General features: G+C 34.1%; 1 protein-coding gene across 1 annotated transcript in view; it reads right to left on the bottom strand.

The window, feature by feature from the left end:
* Positions 1 to 21,875, bottom strand: part of RSRC1 (arginine and serine rich coiled-coil 1) — a 295,687-nt gene that overhangs the window by 249,714 nt on the left and 24,098 nt on the right. Inside the window, exon 2 of the mRNA XM_036242873.1 lies at positions 14,051 to 14,224. Within this exon, the coding sequence (XP_036098766.1) occupies positions 14,051 to 14,224 (174 nt within the window). The remainder of the gene's footprint in view (positions 1 to 14,050; positions 14,225 to 21,875) is intronic.

Here is a 21,875-nt window from a genome sequence, read left to right as displayed (position 1 = left end):
TCCATTTGTACAAGGATAACACACTGTATTAAATATGTAAAGTCTTATCTACATGGGTTTGATTACAGAAATTAATGAAGTATTCTCTAAATAAAGAAAAAAATAAAATAAATGGGACAATGGGACTGCATACAATAAAATCATAGACTAAAATAAATAAGATTAGTAAGATAAACACACCAATTAAAATTCAGTGATTGTCAGAATGAATTTTAAAAGATTCATTTATATGCAAGAAACTCATTTCAAAAATAATGATATAGGCATGTTAAAAATAAAGAAATAGTAAAGATATACCATATAAAAACTGATCAAAAGGTAGCTGGAGTAGCTATATTAATATCAGACAATGTGCACTGTATAGCAATAAAATATCCAAGAACAAAGAGGGACATTATAAATGATAAAAGAGTCAATTCACCAAAAAGACAAAATAATCTAAATGTAAATCAGTGTTCTTTATTATTTTTTCTTCTATTTCTTTGAATTTATTTTGCACTTTATATTGGTTCTTAAATTGAACTTGGATTATTGATGAGGTCTTCTTTTTCAATATAAGCATTAATAATATCAATTTCCATCTAGACACTACCTTTATTGCATCTAATAATTTCTCATATGTTATATTTTTATATCTTCCACGTTCCAAACATATTCTAACTTCCTTTGTGACTTTCTCTTTGACCTAGGTGAGATGTGTAATTTCCAAGCATTTAGAGATTTCTTTGTATCTTTCTGTACTGATTTCCAGATTCATTCTATTGTGATCAGAAAACATACTTGGTATGATTTTAGTTCTTATATACTAGGTAAGGTCTGTTTTATGAATCAGGATATGGTCTGTCTTAATAAATGCTCTATGTGTATTTTGTTGTTGTTAAGTCTTATGTTGTATGATTGGCAAGTAGATACAGTTAGTTGATGGTATTCTATTTTTCTATCTCCTTGCTTATTTCCATCTGTTATGTTGATTAATGAGAGAGAAGTACTGAAGTCTCCAACTATGCTTCTGGATTTTGACAAAAATGCAAAAGCAATTCAATAAAGAAATTATGGTCTTTTTGACAAATTGTTTTGGAACAATTAAATATCCATATGCAAAAACAAATCTCAACCTACACTTTATACTTTATACAAAGTTATACAAAGAATAACTCAAACCAGATTAGAGCCTTAATTATAAAATTTAAAACTATAAAATTTCTTGAAGAAAATATAGGAGAAAATCTTCATGACTTGAAGTTAGCCAAATACTTCTTAGACATGTCACGAAAAGCATGATATATTAAAGACATAATCAATAAAATGAACATCAAAATGAAAGATTTTTGTTCTGCAAATAACACTATTAAAAAATGAAAATACAGGCTAAGGATTAGAAAAAAAATATTCACAACACATATATCAGACAAATGATTTGTACTCAAAATATATAAGGGCCTCTGATAACTTAATATTAATAAAAAATGTAAGAGAGTAAACGATTTGAACAGATACTTCACAAAAGAAACATAAATGACCAATGGACATACAAAAAGATGTTCAACATCACACTTTCAAATCACACAGTCAACATAGGACTTGGATGCAGAATATATAACTTGCAAACTCACCAGAGTAAGAAAACACAACCTAATTTTAAAGTGGCAAAAGGGTTGAACAATTACATGAACTGCAAATAAACATATAAACAAAGTTCAACATTATTAGCATTATAAATTCAAATTAAAACCCTGAAGAGATACCACTATAAATCAACGTGAATAGCTGAGGTAAATAATGCTTAAAAGGCCAAGTGCTGATGAGGGAGCAGAGCAACTAAAACTCTTATATGCTGCTGGTAAAAATGCAAAATAGTACAACCACCCTGGAATACAGCTTAGCAGTTTCCTATGCCCTGGCCGGTTTGGCTCAGCGGTTAGAGCGTCGGCCTGCGGTACAGAGGGACCCGGGTTCGGTTCCCGCTAAGGGCACGTACCTCGGTTGCAGTTTGTCCCTGGCCCTGGTTGGTCGTGCAGGTGGCAACCACTCGATGTGTCCCTTCACATCGATGTTTCTCTCTCTCTCTTCCTCTCTCTCCCTCCCGCTCTGTCTGAACAAAAAATGCAAAAATGTCCTCGGGTGAGGATAAAAAAAAAAAAAAAAAAAAAAAAATGTACAGTCATCATATTTTTCATCATTCCCTTATATAGTTACTTACTGAGAGAAATGAAAACATGTTTTCAGAAAATCTTGTACATGAATGCACAGCAGCTCTATTCACAATCACCAAATGTCCTTCATCAAGTAGAAAACTAAACAGTGGCACATCAGCACAAGGGAATATTTCTCAGCAAAAAGAATGATTTGTTGAGCTTGCCACAACTTGAACCACTCTCAAATGCATTATGCTAAGGGAAGGGAATCAGTTTGAAAGGTACATGCTATATGATTCATTCATATAACATTTTTCAAAAAGATACACCTTTAAACATTTAGTGCCAAAAAACATATCAGTGATTGCCAGGTGCTGGGAATGGCCAGAAAGTGTATATTCAAAGAGGTAACAAAAGGGAATTTTGGAGGGTGATGAATTTGTTCAATGCCTTGATTATTACAGTAGTTACATGAATCTATACATGTGTTAAAATTCATATAACTGTCCACCACAAAAAGTCAGCTTTTACTATAGGCTAGTTTTAAAATTAAACATAATAAAGATAATTAGAAAATGCTTATATATTTGGAAACAAAGTAATACTTTTCTAAATAATTTGGAAATTAAAGGAAATGGTGCAATGGAAATTAGAAAATATTTTGAACTAAATTATAATGAAAATATTATGTGCCAAACTTATGGGATATACCTAAAGTTATGATTAGAGGAAAATTCATAACCTTATATAAATATATTAGAAAAGAAGAAAAATAAATAAGCGAAATATCCTTCTCAAGATGGTAGAAAATAAACAGTACATTAAACCAAAAGAAATTAAAAAGAAAAAAAAATAATTAGAATAATAATAAGAATTAATGACGACAAACATGTTATACAAAGAATTAACAAAGCAAAAGGTTGCTTGGTTGTAAAAATTAATAAAATTGATAAATTTCCAATAAGATCGATTAAGAAAAAGAAAGCAAAAATAATTGATATTGAGTTGGGAAAAGCGTGATCACCACATAATTAATAATATATACAGAAAACCCTGACAGAATCTTATAAAAATGTTTATGCAAAAAAAAAAAAAAAAAGAATATTTAGAGGAAATGAACAAAATCCTAGGGGAAAAAAATATAACTTACCAAAACTGACACAAAAAGAAATAGAAATCTGATAGGTCTTATTATTAGAAAAATTAACTATCAGAAAAATTACATCCACAAAATAACCTTTACATTAAGTGGCTTCATTTGTGAACTTCACCAAACACTGAAGGAAGAAATAACACAAAAATTACACACTATAGAATGAAAAATATACTCTCTAACTCTTAAACTGGTAAACAATGATGGAATATTACTTAACAATATAAAGGAACAAACTGATACATAAATAGCCTAAATTTATCTCAAAAGCATTATGCTAAGTGAAAGAAGCTATATATAAAAGGGTACATACTGTATGATTACATTTATATAATATTGACAAAATGTAAAACTTTTCAGTTGGACAAGGGCTGGCAGTGGGGGAAGGGGATGCACATGGAGTACAGGAAAAAAGGGGTGATAGAAATACTTTATATATCTTAATGGTGATGAGAAATACGTAACCATGGTTTGTCAAAACTCATAGAATTATATTTCTACTGCATGCAACTTATATCTCAATAACTAATATAGAAAAAATGTATATGAAAATTTCTAAAACCGTATCAATGGTAAATATTTTAAGCAGACACTGCTTTGTTAGCTTCAGAAGCACATATCTTATGATATAATATCAGTATAATTGCTTAGGGCTTAGTTTAAGCCTTGACAATTTTTCAAATTAGCTATACAGCTGCAAATTTACTGACCCTAATACTACTGATTTATGAATGAAATTTAAAGATCTTCACTTAAAGAGTAAATAATCTAATTGTGACTTACAATTTGAGCAATTCTGTATTTACACAAAAGAACTACTCTTCTTTGCCTAGACAGCTTTGAATGATAAATATATTTTTCTTGAACCCTTGTCCTTCATCATTTTTCTTGAGTGGATTTTATTTCTAAGTAGTAACAATATATGTTTTACCTCTGGCTTATTCCAAATACACATTACTTTTTAAAATTCTATATCAACTATGTTCTTTTTCTAATGTGAAATGCCTTCCTTTTTCTTTCTTATGAAAAGAAGCTAAGATTGCAACATGATAACCAAATTGATTTTCACGATCTACTTCCAGGTGGCCTGTCATAGGCTGGCATACCCATAGGGGCCAAAGACTGCCATTTCAAAACCTCCTCTAGGAGTTCAGAAAGAATGAAAATAACAGCATTCATTATTGCACTTCCCTAACTGCACCTGCTGTGTTAGTGATCATCACATATGTAACAGCATTTAGAAAAGGCTTTGTGTTCATACTCACAAGGTGCAATCTCTAACTGAAATTCATCCCAATCTTCCTTGGTTATATGCAATCTCAGAACCCAAGGACAATATCCTTAGTACTAAAATGAAAAGCATTAACCCCAATGACACCATCTGGAGTTTTTCTTTTATTATATACTTTCAATGGCTTGAAATCTAAGATATGTTAACAACACCTACATGAACAGAATGTATTACAACTTACTCTGCTTTAGTGGAAAAGTGTACCCCATAACTACATCTATCCCAAGAAACATATGTTATTCCTATCAGCTGGCTATACACACTCCATTTACTAGGATATTAAAAACATTTAAACCAGCCACTTTAAACCTATCTATAACATCACATTAGGATATAAAAATAAATCATCATTTAGATATCTATTTCCCAATCTTTGCTGTTTAATCAAAGGAGGTTAAGCTTCTGCTTCTCTACTTGTACTGACCAAGATTTGTCTAACATGTCAACCATATATTAAGATTTATTCCAACCTGTTCTATTTGAAGATGCCACAGCAATGATCACTACACTGGGAAAAAAGCCTTTGAGAAATAAAACTAGAATTAAAAAAAAACAACACTGAACAAATTGCTTCTATGTGGATTATCATCATTTGTATCTGGGATACTCAAGGTGCTTTATAATGAGGTAAAAATAAGAACTACAATAAATAATCATAAGCAACAGTTTAGCTTTTAGGGAAACTGCTTATTTATTTAGGAGGATAAAAGACTTGGCTGGCACCCCAATTTTAATCCCTCTGCATCCTCTGACAACAGTACAGATATTTTATCTTACAAAAGCCATATATAACGCAACTGAAGACAAACAGCAAGGTCATCAGAAAAAGATCTCTATATAATAGTATAGTTAAGTCTAGTAATTTGCCCTGTAACCACGTACCAAATGAACACAGCATACCAATTAAGATCCTGAAATAAATTAGAGTAGGTATGAACCATTATCAATGAGAACTGAAATTTTAATCAGTATTTAAAATATAAATCCTAGAAATGACATTAATTTTTTTAAACAACTGGTGCTAAATGATATTAATTTGTAGCATGCTTGATAATACTTAAGGTACAAAAAAGGTAGTGGAAGCTATGCAAACTTTAAAGAAATGGAGTCTGGAGACTTTGATAGAGGTGGTGCATGTATACGTGTGTGCACATGCACACATAAACCAGGCATGAATAGCAGAAATAATCTGGTTATTTTCCTAATACAAATATTCAGTTTTATCATTTTTTAAATACTTAAAAGCTAGATTTTATTACCTAGAAACAACTTCTAAAACCACCATTTATTTATTTATTCTAGAAATATTTGAGTACTTATGATCCAAGTAAATACAATGTTGAGTAAGACAAATAAGGTGTACATAATCTGGCAATCACAAAATTTTAGTTACAAAATAATGAAGTTTTCTATTCAGATTACATATAAATAATCTGAAAAATACTCACTGCAGGGCACACTAGTGAGGGGAAGGGAACACTTCATGACGTGTCATCTAAAGTGGGCCCAAAAAGATAAATGGAAATGGCAGAAGAGATGGAGATGAAAGAGTATTTCAGGCTCAGGCAATTGCCTTTAAAAAGATGCAAAAAATAGCCCTGGCCGGTTTGGCTCAGTGGTTAAAGTGTCAGCCTGCGGTCCAGAGAGACCCGGGTTCGGTTCCCACTAAGGGCATATATCTCAGTTGCAGTTTGTCCCCGGCCCTGGTTGAGTTGTGTGGGTGGCAGCCACTTGATGTGTTCCTTTCATGTCGATGTTCTCTCTCTCTCCCTCCCTCCCACTCTATCTGAACAAAAATTGGAAAAATGTCCTCGGGTGAGGATAAGAAAAAAAAAAGATACAAAAATAAAAATTAAAAAGAATGATCGCTGAGAAACTAGTAGTCATAAGAAATCAGTCATTAAATTGGTGTTACTAACAAAAAATAAAATAACTACCATTTATTGAGATCTTACTGACAAACACTGCTTCTAATATTTACAACTTTTCAATTATCATTATCCCCATTTGACCCCTAAATTTAAGGTTCAAAAAGAATAACTTATTCTGTTGGGAAAAATTTTAAATGATTGAGATGAACAAAGAAGATTACTAGAAGTCCTGTCCAGGGTGCCTTTCCAAGTTATCTCAAACTTTCCACCTTGTTTTGTCTGAGGTATTTTTTAATTCCACAAATTACAGATAATTTATAGCAATACAAGTGATTTTTTTTATAGATAAGCAAATTAATTTTGTCTGGTGGAGTTGTAACTAATTTCCCTCCCCATGTGGAAAAAGTCAGCTTTGGGTCTGTTAAGCAATTTTGTGTCCCATATACCTGGTGGTCTACATATATGTTCTTCTTTGAGCTACTGGTAACATCTCACTAATTACTACTAATGAATGATTTAAATAATACGTTTGGTGTGTGTTTATATATATTTTATGAGTCATGGTTTTACCTTTTTTTAAAAAATCATTACCTGAGGATATTTTTCCATTTATCTTCAGATAGAGTGGGGGGGGGGGGGAGAGAGAGAGAGAGAGAAACATCGATGTGAGAGAGAGAGACACTGATTGGTTGCCTCCTGCACGACCCCAACCAGGACCAGGGACCAAACTGCAACCAAGGTATGTGCCCTTGACCAGAATCAAAATTGGCCAGGACAAAAATAATTTTTTAAAAAGGTTTCCCTGGTCAGTTTGGCTCACTGGTTAGAGCCGCAAAACAAAGACTCACAGGTTCGATTCCGGCCAAGGGCATTGTTCCTCGGTTGTGGTTCAGTCCCATGCGCTGGTCAGGGTCCTACAAAAGGCAACCAGTCGATGTGTCTCTCTCACCTCAGTGTTTCTCTCTCTCTCCCCCCCGCCACCCTATTTGAAGATAAATGGAAAAATATCCTCGAGTGAGGATTTAAAAAAAAATTATCCTTTGTCCACCTGTGTGGCTCAGAGGATTGAGTGTCCTCCCATGGACTGAGAAGTCCTGGTTCAATTCTGGTCAGGGCACATGTTCGGGTTGTGGGCTTGACCCCAGTAGGGGATGTGCAGGAAGCAGCCAATAGGTTTCTCTCTCACATCGATGTTTGTATCTCTCTCTCCCTTCTCTCTAAAAAAAAGCGATAAAAACAAAATTTAAAAACAAATAAAAAATTATCCTTTAACAGCTTCAAAGCACAATTTTTCAGAATCTGAAGGTTTATGTGGCATCAATATGGTTCCTAAGACAAAGTTCTTTCCTTCACCCACAATTCACGTTTCTCCTTTTACTCCTGAATGTTAATTCCAACATAATTTTTGTAATACCTCTTGAAAAGGATCCCACCAAATTTTTGATAGTCCATATGATAAAACTTACTAAAAAGTCCAGCATGAGACTACCTTCATTTTCTCCCTAACTTCTTCATATAACTGTAATTCTTCAGCCTCCAGTAGAATCAAAAAGGAAAGTAAAAGTACCTTTTCTCATTCCAAGGTCTTTCATAGTCAGGCAACCACAAAAAGAAACAATGAGCCCACAATTCATGCCATGTAATGCTCTATGAGGCATAATTCATATCAACTCCCATCAGGCAACCTCTGGTATAATTAAAATGTACTGACATAATATATAAGAGAAAGGTGGTGAGCTGGGGGAGAACTTATGAAACTCTTGACTCCTCTTTTTGCTGAGTATTCTTTCTGTTATGTTAGATTCCCTTTCTTGACCTCACCTTTTTGAAAATTACAGATTGTTTTTGTTGAACAAAACCAATACCTAGTGACAAATATTCAACCCTATACAATAAATACTGAGTGGTAAATTTCACTGCAATATAAAATACCCAACAACATAATGAGGCACTGTTAAGGTAGTCATTCAATTCACAAAGAAATTGTAAAAATTTTATTTTAAAAAGCAAGAAAAGCCAGTGCACACAGTTATATAAAGATGCATTTGTTTACCTACTTAATAACACTGACAGTAGGAAGCTTTTTTTTGCATGTAACAATGACACGAGTTAAAAGTATACTTCTTTCAAACCAAACATTTACCCTTTGCCACTGGTGAAAAGCAACAAGATCTCTACAAAAATCTCATCTTTTTCAATAAATTTTGCATGAAAACATGTTATCCTGGCCCAAAGTTGCCTGCTGTCACATTCGAAGTGTGATAAATGTTTAATGAAAACAACACCACACAGCTTGGTGTCAGACAACAGCTATCACACAGCCCTGCTTTGATCCAAACAGACACTTAAAAGGAGTTCTAAGCACACACTGCACCACAGAACTCTATAACCTATATGCAAATAGGAGTAAATTAGCATAAATGACTTCCTGCTGCATAAAGAAATAAGAGGTAAGGAAAAATATGACAGGCTCTAAGAGTATGTAACTGCTATAAAAACCCAAGGGTCCAGCATTCCCAAATCACATCTTCTGCCAAGCACTTGGTAAGAAAAAACTCATCAACCTCATCAACAGAAATTTATTACATGAAACTCTACAACTGAAGACACTGGAACATTGTCAAGGTCAAAGCCATAACTAACATATCCATAAAGTATGATTATTACATGGTACTTCTATACACACTGCTTCTAATACTTATAGCTTTTGAAACATCATTATCCCCATTTAACAGAAGAATAAATTAAGACTCAAAGAGAATAACTTATCCTATAAGAAAAAAAAAATTGTGAATGACTTAAAATGAGAAAAAATTTTAATTTTTGCAATTTAACTTTCCCAAAATTAAACACCTAACACACTTTTCAAAAAGATACTATTCAAAACAGCTGCATGTTCAGAGGTAGCAAGTCCTATGAACAAAAGTATATGTTGCCTCTGTTGATATGCTTTCCGCATTTTTAGTCTAAAATGGGTTATTTTCTCTTATGTGAGGAAACATATAGGTTATTTAGTACAAGCTAAAATACCTTTTATCTACAGTACAATCACAATAAAGTAATATATAAGTCCTAATTAAATTGTTTGTAAAGCTTTTGTTCTTTTTCTCTACCTACATGTGTTCTTTTTTTTTATATACTATTTGGAAAGAGACAGCTGATGAAACCATCATAGAAATAAATTTAACTAAGGCCTAGAAAATTTTTGTGGGTTTATTAAATAAAATTAAATATAATTCTAAATAAACAGATGAAAGCTGGTGTGGGAATGTAAGAAAGGAAGAGAGGGGGAAAAAAGAAGGAATCTTGTTTTTATTTTTTATTCTCACCCGAGGACATTTTTGCATTTATCTTCAGATAGAGCAGGAGGGAGAGAGGGAGGAAGAGAGAGAGAGAAACATGGATGTGAGAGAGACACATCAACTGGTCACCAGCCACACAACTCCATTCAGGGCTGGGGACAAACTGCAACCAGGTGCATGCCCTTGGAGGAAACTGAACCTGGTCTCTCTGGTCCACGGGCTGAGGCTCTAACCGCTAAGCCAAACCGGCCAGGGCAGGAATCTTTTATTAATGACAAATTTCTGGCCTGATCAGAGAAACATAAGGCATAAAAAATTATTTCAGTTCTCCTTATCTATTTTCTAGGAAAGTTTAAGCAGTAATACATCACTTAATCCCAAACTACTTCTTATCATCAATAATTATGGATTACTACAGAAGTGAGGACAGTGTACTGCTAAGGAGTCAAGGCACTGTGGCACAGTTGAATCGCTTAACTCTCCCATTTACTAGCTCTATGACCACAACCCTTCATCTGTAGAAATAGGGTAATAAAAGCTCCTATTTCATGAGGTTATTATGGAAATTAAATGAGATAATGCATGTCAATTGCTTAGAAAAGTTCTTGATACTTAAAAATGTATTTAAATGTTAGATGCTTATTATTATTATGTCCACTGTTAAGTAAAGCATTTTGTTCTTACCTCATATAGTAATGATCACATCATAACTCTATTTCAAACACTGTTGGCTTCCCACTGCCTTCAGAATTAATTCCAAACTCCTTGACATAACTTACAAGGTATTCCAATAATCATCTCTCATCATTATTTCTCTTCTACTCTAAATCAAGCTTCATAAAACTTCAATTCCTCAACTATGCCATACCTACCTTGCTTGCCTCCAAGTCTTTCCACATGAAGTACATTTTGCATGGAATATTCTTTCTTGTCTCTTTCTTCCTTCAATGTATAAAACATCTCTTCTTTTGAGAGACCATCCCTGACATGTTGACTAGTCTAGATCAACCAACTTAATAAGTTCATGGAAAAACCTTTCAACCAGAATGTGTCAAGACTGAAGATGAAAGCCAACATGCTGAGACTGGCTTATTGTAAGGATGAAAAGGGTCTGGGTCTCCTTATGACCAAACTATGTTATATTAGAAATAAATGTACTTATGTCTTAAACCGGATATTGACAAAATACAACCCCTGGGCCAAATCTAGCTGTCAACTTTTGTAAATAGATTTTATTGAAACACATCCATGATGTTCGTTTAGTGTTAACTATGGCTGCTTTTGTGCTAAAAGGACAGAGTTCAATAGTTGCAATAGAGACATATGGCCTAGAAAGCCTAAATTATTTCTATCTAGGCTTTTACAAAAAGCTTTGATGTCCCTGGTTTTGTTACTTATGACCAAAGCATCTTAACTCATATGATGGCACTGTAATTACTTATATATCTGTCCTTCTACATATGCTTATTTATGCCACCTACATGAAATCCTCAAATACCATTATGTCCCTATTACCTAACAGTACTTGACAAATAGAAGGTATTTAAACACTGTTGACTGAACAAGTGAGCATAACTGATTAATAACCAATAAATATTTATTAAAAACTAACTTGTACATTAGGTATTCTAAGTAAGACAAAAGAGTAAACGACACATTCTCTGCCCTGAATGGCTTAAAAATTAGGTTTAGGAAATAAGCACATAAGCTTTAAAAAAAAAATAAATTATTTTTGGAACAAAACTGGGTACATCTATACATATACAAATACTACCACATTAGCCCAGTTGGTGTGGCTCAGTGGTTGAGTGTTGACCCATAAACTAAGAGGTCGCCAGTTCAACTCCTGGTCAGGGCACATGCCCAGGTTGTGGGCCTGATCCCCAGTGGGGGGCATGCAGGAGGCAGCCAATCGATGTTCTCTCTCGTCAATCTTTCTATCTCTCCCTCTCACTTCTTCTCTCTCTAAAATCAATAAAGAAAAAATAATAAATAAATACTACCATATTAAATGTATACAATGACCCCCTCAAAAATCCTGACTTCAGGTTGTACCAAAAGGTATGAATTTATGTCCTCAGCATTAACCAGGAGAGAATGCACCCTGACATAGCACCACCCTTTACTACTGTCTACTAAAATCATGGAGATGACTGAATCAAGCTACTTATAACTTTTTGGCATCAGTACCCAGGGCCCTTCAACTGACCCCTCTTATTTGGACCTTGTTCACTCCCTTTGCTGAGATGTAAGAAATAATGACAAATACATTATAGTCTTGTGAACCTGTTATCCAGGAATCAGTCCCTTGAACACCATCAACTCTGAGTGAAAAAATGAGTCTAACCTATAAAGCTGGCTCAGACCCTCAAGATTAATATCACCATCACCATATGAGGACCTTTCCTGAAACCACCTGACCTCCATTTTTTATGCATACTCTAATTTTTCTTACCTTTAAAATTCACAAAAAAATGTTTTATGTAATATCAATTTTACACAACTGTGAAAATATTACTCTAAAAATTAAAAGTTGGTGAGATGAAAAGCAAAAATAATGACCATTAAAAGTCATAGTCATACTTCTCATAGTCATATAATATCTAAAGTGTAAATCAAAAGGGAAAAAAAATGGAAGCAAGGCAGTTCCTTGATCAACATAATCTAATCATCCTTCCAGCCCATATTTTCCAGTCTCAGACATCTTCTCTACATTCTTTCTTCAAATCTATCATTCTCCCAACTTTCTCCCTTTATCAATAGATTTCCCCATACTCTCTCTCATCCTCATTACATTCTACCAACTCTGGTTAACTAGACATCTCTAGTTTCATAGCCAGATATCCAACCCTATCTCCTCCCCTATAATATTCAACAATCCTTAAAACTAGAAAAGGATTGACCTCATAATTTTGCAGGATCACAACTACTCAATTTGTATTAATGTCTGCGGGATGATCAGGAAAAAGAAAGTTACATAATAATGTTATCCTCTTCTAAAATCCACCACAAATTTATTACTTCAACCAACATGTAAAAGTCAACAATCTAGGCAAATTGATATCGTATCACTATAAATCTGGAAATAAAAAATAAACACACAGACAACTGGGAAAAGAAAAGGATTAAAGAAGAGTTCCATATCCTTTAATAAACGTAATTCTCCATAGAATCAAGATCCTGGTAATCTCTTAAATTTAACACTGAAATCTGATTGATACATTAAAAATAAACACTTTTAATTGAAGTATTAAAGTGAATGTATGCAAGGTATTGAAAGACTGACATAGGGGATACATTCCAAGATATTTTACTTCATAGAATGACAGATCCCAATGTCAGTTTTGAATAAAACACATTAAGAAGCTGTAATTTAAGCTACTAACCAAAACTATTTCATTTTAACAGCTTCTAATTTAATAAACAGTTATAAGTGAATTTCACCCTCCAAATGGACAGAGCTAGAATAACTGTTTCAATAGTATCAATTCCAGAAAAAATATATTCTGGGTCTTATTAAGTACATACACTCACTCTAACACACACATACACCTTAATATTGACCAAGTCCCCATTTTATATTGAAAAAGGTCTAACCACCAGCTGGTTTTGCTCAGCAGTTAGAGCATTAGCCTATGGACCAGAGAGTCCCGGGTTCGGTTCCCACTAAGGGCACGTACCTCTGTTGTAGTTTGTCCCTGCCCCAGTTGGGGTCATGTGGGTGGCAACCACTCGATGTGTCTCTCTCACATCGATGTTTCTCTCTCTCTCTTCCCCCTTCTGTCCCCCTGACCCCTGGCTCTATCTGAAGATAAATGCAAAAATGTCCTCAGGTGAGGGTAAAAAAAAAATTTAGAGAAAGGGGCCTAACCAATAGTAAATCACATGGTGCATTCCCTTTGTTTCACTTTTATCCTTTTTAACATCTTTATAGACATCTTTAATCATTCAGTAGTCTTCAAATTTAAAACTCATATTCATAATAAATAAAGTTGAATATAGAACTTTCCTAAAGAATTATGCAAATTTTCCTTTACTGATATACTAAGCTTTAATAGTACTGTTTATTTTGTGTTTCTAAGATTTGTTATATAAGTATTAAATAAAAATAGAAATAGACATCATAGTAAAAATCTGAGATAAATATTTTTATTTCCTCTTCTTTCCCTATTGTATGCTCCTCTTTGTTCATCTAAGAAAAACCTCCAAGAATGAAAATCCAGTTTGAACACAGCTGTGGAATCACTGAATCAACACTGTTTAAGATTTACTTAATGTTCATGAAAATACCCACTTACCCACGTTTGATGTTGTGTAATTCCTTGTCCTTGCCTTTATCCTTTTCCTTTTCTCTTTTTTCTTTATCTCTGCCTTTACGTCGTTCTCTATCCCGAGATCGGCTGCGGGTTCTTCTGTGACTGGACCTTTCACTGCTTCGACTATGAGAACGCAGACGAGGTCTTGACCTGGACCTACAGTAAATAGATTTTACTAAATACATTCAGTGTATATTTTGTATTATAAAATGAAAAAAAAAAATCCTTAAAAATTATCTGAAAGAAGAGTATTTAGTTTTAGTTATGGATTCAGTAATTAAATAACTGTGAGATAAGCATCTAAATATGTGTATTTATAAATAAGTACTCTTAGTGAAAATGATATATAAGGATATCTGGCTATATATATATATATATATATATAGTCAACTTTACAGGAAATTAAAGTTTAGTCAAAGAGTGTTTGCAAATAGCCTAGCTGGTGTGACTCAGTGGTTGGGTGTTGACCTGTGCACCAAGAGGTTGCTGGTTCGATTTACAGTCAGGGCACATGCTCAGGTTGTGGGCCAAATCCCCAGTGGGGGGCATGCAGAAGGCAGCCAATCGATATTCTCGCTCACCAATGTTTCCATCTCTCCCTAATTCTCCCTTACTCTCTCTTTAAAATCAATAGTAAAGTAAAAGTCTTAAAAGCTCAAAATCAATTCTTGATTACTCAAGTCTCCTCATATAATTTAACAAATCTAAATATATCTAATCTAATATCCAAGGATAGAGTCTTCTCTATCCCAACCTTACTTCTTATCTCTAATTGTTACAATAAAACTATTCCTCAACTCTACTCTAATCTGGTTACTCTTTGTATTAAATGATAGTATCAGGTAGGATATACTATGTAATTTTAAAAAGTAAAAACTTCAGATCCTGCCTCCCAGTATTGATAAGAAAGCCTCTACCAGACTGATGATCTTACAGATAACTAATGAACTATCTGAAGGTAATGAATAGTGACCAAAATAAGACTATCCAGTCTTCTATGGGGGCCAACACTTGGAAAAAGAAAACAGCAATGAGGAAGTTTCCCATTTTATCAGCTTCTTTTCCAAGGACAAACCCAAGTCTGTGCCATGTAGGTCAGCTATAACTACAACAAAAAACTTCTGGCCTGAAAAACCAGAAGACAGACACAGACCAACCACTGGAAAAAAAAAAAAACTAAAGGAGAATCTTGAAAAGGAGTCAGAAGAAGGAGCTAAAAATCTGTATGTAAATTCCATTCAAACCTCTGACTGAACCCGACATTATACATATAAAGGGTAGATTCCAAATAGCTAAAAATAAAATAAAATTGAACAAAAATTTCCACTGCTCCCCAAGAGGCAGAATTTTTACAATTTTAATTTAACTAAGTTAGTTTTCTGCTAAAGCAAACAAGTAAATAAAATAAATCAACATGACATTCACCATGTCCAGTATAAAATCCAGAACTACTAAATATACAGCAAAATATTAAAAATGGGATCCATACTCAAGAAAATAAGTAGTCAATGAAAACCAACCCTGAAATGAACCAGATGGTAGAATTAGCAAGCAAAGACTTTAAAGTAATAAGTATAACTATACCTATAATGAATATAAAGTTAAGAAATGTCAGCAGAAAACTAGAAAATGAAAAACAAAGAAATTCTAAACTAAACTAAAAATATACAATATCTGAAATTATAATTATGATCAATGAGATTTAAAGCAGACTGGTAACAACAAAGAAAAGAAATCTGTGTACTTAAAAATAAATAAACTCAAATTATTCAATCGGAAGAACTAAGAAATGGATTGCTAATAAGAAAAAAAAAAACAGCCCTGGTCAGTGTAGCTCTGTGGTTAGATCATTGGCCTCTGCACCAAAGGGTAGTGGGTTCGATTTCAGGTCAAGGTCACAATGTACCTGGGCTACAAGTTTGATCCCTGGCTTGGGTCAGGGCATGTGCGGGAGGCAACCGATCAATATGTCTCTCTCACATTGATGTTTCTCACTCTGTCTCTCTTTCTCTTTCTCTCCCCCTCCCTCATTCTCTTTCTCTCTAAAATCAATGGGAAAAGTATTCTCTGGTAAGGATTAACAAAATAAAAGAAAGACAAATCCTTTGGGATCTGTGTGACAATATTTAAATGTGTCAAAGATATCTATTTAAAACCAGAAGTAGAGAAAATAATGAGACAGAAAGCAAAAATTTTAAGTAGTGGTCAAAATTTCCCCAAATTTAGTGAAAGACAAATGTATAGATTCTAGAAGTTCAACACATTACATGTTGGAAAGCAATGACATGAATTACTGCTGGCTTCTCATCAGAAACAATGGAGATCTGAAGATAATAGAGCCAAATTTTCACCATGGTGAAAGAAAATAAAACAACACAAAATTTTATAACCAGCATAAAAATACCTCAAAAATTAAGACATTTTTGAGAAAAAAGAAAAGTAAAACATAATCAGCAACAGTCGATCTGTATTACAATACAGACCAAAGTAAGTTCTTTAGGGTGAAGAAAATGATAACAGATGGAAACTTGGATTTTAGGAAGGACTGAAGGCCACTAGGAATGGTTAAAAAAAAAAAAAAAAAAACCTACTTCTTTTAAATTATTTAAAATACATATGTATTTATGCTTAAAGTAAAATTTACAATGTCTTACTGAAGGGTTATAATAAAGGTGGATATAATATATACAACCTCTATAGAATAAAGTACGGGACAGGTAAATGGACCTATACAGTTACAAGGTTTCTACATTTTATCGGAATGATAAAACAGTAACTTTAAATACACTGAAATGATAGGGGCATAAATGAAATCCTTAGAGCAACTACTTAAGGAAAGAAATACAAATAAGTATAGCTAAGAATCCATAAAATGAACTAAAGAGAATTCTTAAAAATAATCATTAATCCAAAAGGAAGCTGGAATGAATGAACAAAATAAAAACAAAACAAACTCAAAACAAAGGCTCAAACATAAAACAAATAATAAAATGGCAGACTTAAATCCAAACATATCAATAAATACATTAAGTATTAATGGACTAAATGCTTTAATTAAAAAGCAGAGATTATCCAAATGAATTAAAAAGCCACACACAACTATATGCTGTCTACGAGATATGTTCTTTAAACACACAGCCAGAGCCCTGGCCAGTATTCTCAGTGGTTAGAGCATGGGCCTGCAGACCAAAGAATCTCTGGCTGATTCTGGTCAAGGGCATATATATCAGTTTCGGATTGGTCCCTGGCCCTGGTCGGGATCGTGTGGAAGGTAGCCAATCAATGTGTGCCTCTCTCCTTCCCACTCTATCTGAGGATAAATGGAGAAATATCCTCAAGTGAGGATTTTAAAAAATATCTATCTATTTATCTATCTATCTATCTATCTATCTATCTATCTATATATTTGTACATACATATATACACAGCCATAGATAGGTTGAAAGAAAATGGCTAAAAATAGATGTATCAGGTAAACAATAAATACAAGAAAGCTGAAATTAATATATTAATATCAGATAAACAAGACATCAGAAACTAAGAGTATACCCAAAATAAAAATGGGATACTTCATGATGATCAAAAGTCAATTCATAAGTAAAAATCACACAAAATATGTTTATCTGACAACAGCAGAATTCAATTAGAATTCAATAACAATTAAACATCTAGAAAAATACTAAACATATAAAAAAAAATAATATACTTATAAATAATTATACTTCTAAATAATTCATGCACCAGTAAGAAGTTACAAGAAAAAACTTAAAAATTTTAAACTAAACTACAATGAAAATACAACATAGGAGAATTTGTGGGATATAGATATGTTCAGCAGGGTTATTCATAGCTTTAAATGTTTATATTAGAAAGGAAGAAAGGACTAAAATCAATTACCTAAGGTTCCACCTTAGGAATCTAGAAAAAGAAGAGCAAAGTAAACACAAGGTTGATAGAAGGAAGTAAACATTAAAGAACAAAACTAGCCCTGGCCGGTTTGGCTCAGCGGTCGTAGCATCGGCCTGCGGCACAGAGAGACCCGGGTTCGGTTCCCGCTAAGGGCACGTACCTTGGTTGCAGTTTGTCCCTGGCCCTGGTTGGTGGTGCGGGTGGCAGCCACTCGATGTGTCCCTTCACATCGATGTTTCTCTCTCTCTCTCCCTCTCTCTCCCTCCTGCTCTATCTGAACAATAAATGGAAAAATGTCCTCGGGTGAGGATAAAAAAAAAAAAAAAAGAACAAAACTAAATGGAATAGAAAGCAATAAAGAACATTAACAATGCCAAAATCTGGTTCTCTGAGACTACCAACAAATGTGGTAAATCCCTAGCTAAAATGATCAAGCAAAAAAGAAAAGGGCAAGCACAAATTATAAAAAATTAAGATTGTGGGTGATAGAAAGACCACATGAACTAGGCCTGGGTACTTAGAATAAATGGTCTAGAAGAGAATTACATGGATTTCAGTGGTAGTAATGTCTATCCTCTTTCATCCCTAACTGGTTCACTCAGTAAATGAAGAGCAATATTGTGTCATAAGATCACAAACGTGTTTTTTTAATAATACAATTTTGAGAAGTTATAATATTTACTGCTAGCAATGTCAATATGAGCTTATTACCTTAATTTATAAAAATTAAATTTCCAAGCCCGGCCATTGTGACTCAGTGGATTGAGCATCGTCCCTTGGACTGAAAGGTCCTGGTTCAGTTCCTGGTCAGGGCACATGCCTGGGTTACAGGCTTGATTCCCAGCAGAGGGAGTGCAGGAGGCAGCCAATAGATGGGTTTCTCTCATATAGATGTTTCTCTCTCTCTCTCTCCCTTCCTCTCTCCCCCAGAAAACCAATAAAAACATATTTTAAAAAATTAAATTTCTATAATTTTTTCTTTTAGTTTGACTACTCCCTAATTTTGACACACAATTTCTTTCCACATAAAATAAAGTCTTAATAAACATAAAAACAAACTCGTAGATATAGACAACAGAATGGTGGTTACCAGAGGGGAAGGGGGATTGGGGAAAGACAAAGAGGGTAAAAGATGTCAAATATATGGTGACAGAAGGAGACCAGACTTCAAGTAATGAGCACACAACAAAGTATACAGATGTCTTATTACAAAATTGTACATCCAAAATTTTTTTTTTTTTTATCCTCACCCGAGGACATTTTTCGATATTTTGTTCAGATAGAGGGAGAGGGAGAAAGAGAGAGAGAAACATCGACGTGAAAGCGACACATCGAGTGGTTGCCACCCACACGACCCAACCAGGGCTGGGGACAAACTGCAACCAAGGTACATGCCCTTAGCGGGAACTGAACCCGGGTCTCTCCGGACCGCAGGCCGACGCTCTAACCGCTGAGCCAAACCTGCCAGGGCGTACATCTGAAATTTATATACTGTTATTATTTTTTTAATCCTCACCTGAGGATATTTTTCTATTTATCTTTAGATAGAGTGGGAAGGAGAAAGAGAGAAGGGGAGAGAGAGAACATCGACGTAAGAGACACATTGACTGGTTGCCTCTTGAATGACTCCGACCAGGGCTGGGGACGAACCACAACCGAGGTACATGCCTTTGACCTGAATCAAACCCAAGACTCATTGGTCCACAAGCCGACACTCTAACCACCGAGCCAAACTGGCCAGAGCTATATAATGTTATTAAGCAATGTTATCCCAATAAATTTAATTGAAAAATAAAATTTTAATTTATTGTCACAATTTACTGCCCCCAAAGATGTTACCTTATTCATTTATAATTAAATGTTCTATTATATGTGGATATATTAAAAATTTAGCAGATTATTCTAAAATCTTTGAATAATAGTCAGAATTTAAAGTTTTCTGATTAAAAGAAAGTAGTAATAATAAAACTAAAGGGAAGTTTTTTGTGTGTAATAACTTCAGCTACTATATATAAATTATGTGTATATATACATATAATATATTATTTTAAATTGGTTCTAAATTATTTAGGATCAAAACATGATTCTAGCAATTAGTTTTCAATTAACTAGTGAAAAGGTGGAGTAACAAAAGACAAATAAGCTAAATTTAGTTTAAACTCAAACAAAAACACCTGAAGAGCTACTTTTTAAAAAATACCTTTTTTTTCCTAATCCTCACCGGAGGATATTTTTCCATTTATCTTCAGATAGAGTGGGAAGGAGGAAGAGAGGGAGGGAGGGAGGGAGAGAGAGAGAGAGAGAGAGAGAGAGAGAGAGAGACATCAATGTGAGAGAAACACATCGATTGGCTGCCTCCCGCACAACCCCGACCAGGGTAGGGACAAACTGCAACCAAAATAACTGCCCTTGGCTAGAATCAAACGCTCAACTCTTTGGTCCGAGGGCCAACACTCCAACTGCTGAGCCAAAATGACCAAGGCAGTGGTTAGCCTTTTAAAAATAAAATAAAATAAACTGTTGGATAAAATGTGCAACCATTTGTGGATTATAGATGAAGTGGATTATGGTAAAATCATGTTTTTACTGTATCTTAAAAATAAAATGTACCTTCTATTAATATACCCAAAGTTACAGAAGTATTATGTTAAAAAAATAAATAACTCTTCATATAATGGTATCCTCAAACAAGTTACTTCCTTTCTGGGCATCTGTTTCCTTGTCTACCAAAGGAGATGGTGATTTGCAAGGAGGCAGCCACGGAAAAAGAACTTACTTAGAGATGTGTTAACCTGAATGAATGAGTAAAATCTGAATCAGGAGCATATGAATAGGTTTCCCTCATACCATAGCTAATCTAGTAAAGAGTAGCATTCTGATTTTAAAAGACCTTTAAAATCTTAAAGCTGGCATAGGACTGCTCAAGTTTCAATTTTCAATATATTTTTCTTTTGTGTATGAAGGTAAATAATAATAATCTTGGCTAATGGTCCATGTCTTCTCCACGGGAAACCCTCGGCAACCCAATACATGATCTTCACCAGTTTGCCATTAACAGAAAATCATATCACCTATTATCCAAGCCTTTGGAGAGTTAAAGGGCATATTTTGAGAGTCAAGTAGGGCACTATAACATAAGGAAAACAGGCCTAAATTGGCACTGTCCCACAGACAGCATGATCACCATCATAGCAAAGCTTGACACTGCAATTAGAGCCTTCTATCAATTACTACGTGCCCCACCCTCCCCATGGCAACAACTTTTCCAATCTTTAATCTTACCAACATACGCAGTTCATGAAATAATCAATTATCTCCAAAATGATCTCCTGATTTTCCCTAACACAAAAATTCCACTATAGAAAACAAATGCCTGCCATTCTCTAAAAACACCTTGCTCATTATGCATCATATATCTTCATGCAAGAAATGCGTGCTATTCTCAAATATTCTCCTAAAAATGTTGCTGGTGCCCTGGCCGGTTTGGCTCAGCAGTTGGAGTGTCGGCCTGCAGACCAGAGAGTTTCGAGTTCGGTCCCCCCTAGGGGCACATACCAAGAAAAAAAAAATGTTGCTGGTGTGGCTCAATGAACTATGATAGCAACAGCAGATCTATAAGTTACGTCATCTATGCTATAAAATTTTAAGAAAGTAATACGTTTTAAAATATCACTGCTCCAATGTGTTAAAGTTTATTATTTTAATCCTGATATTACAGGCCTCTTAATCTTGCTTACAGGCTACAAGAAGCAAAAAAGAAGAAGAAAAAGATTAAAGAGAATACACAAGGAAAAGAAAGCAAATCAAAACACAGGCAAAACAACATTATTAAAGGCTGTTATAAAGAACCACAAAACCACAGATTAAAATGAATTAAGCTGCTGAGTTCTTAGTTGTC

This window comes from Molossus molossus, unplaced genomic scaffold, assembly GCF_014108415.1.
Source record: "Molossus molossus isolate mMolMol1 unplaced genomic scaffold, mMolMol1.p scaffold_m16_p_5, whole genome shotgun sequence".
Classification (NCBI taxonomy): Eukaryota; Metazoa; Chordata; class Mammalia; order Chiroptera; family Molossidae; genus Molossus; species Molossus molossus.
The sequence above is the reverse complement of the archived record's forward strand: the minus strand, read 5'-3'. Positions and strand labels throughout refer to the sequence as shown.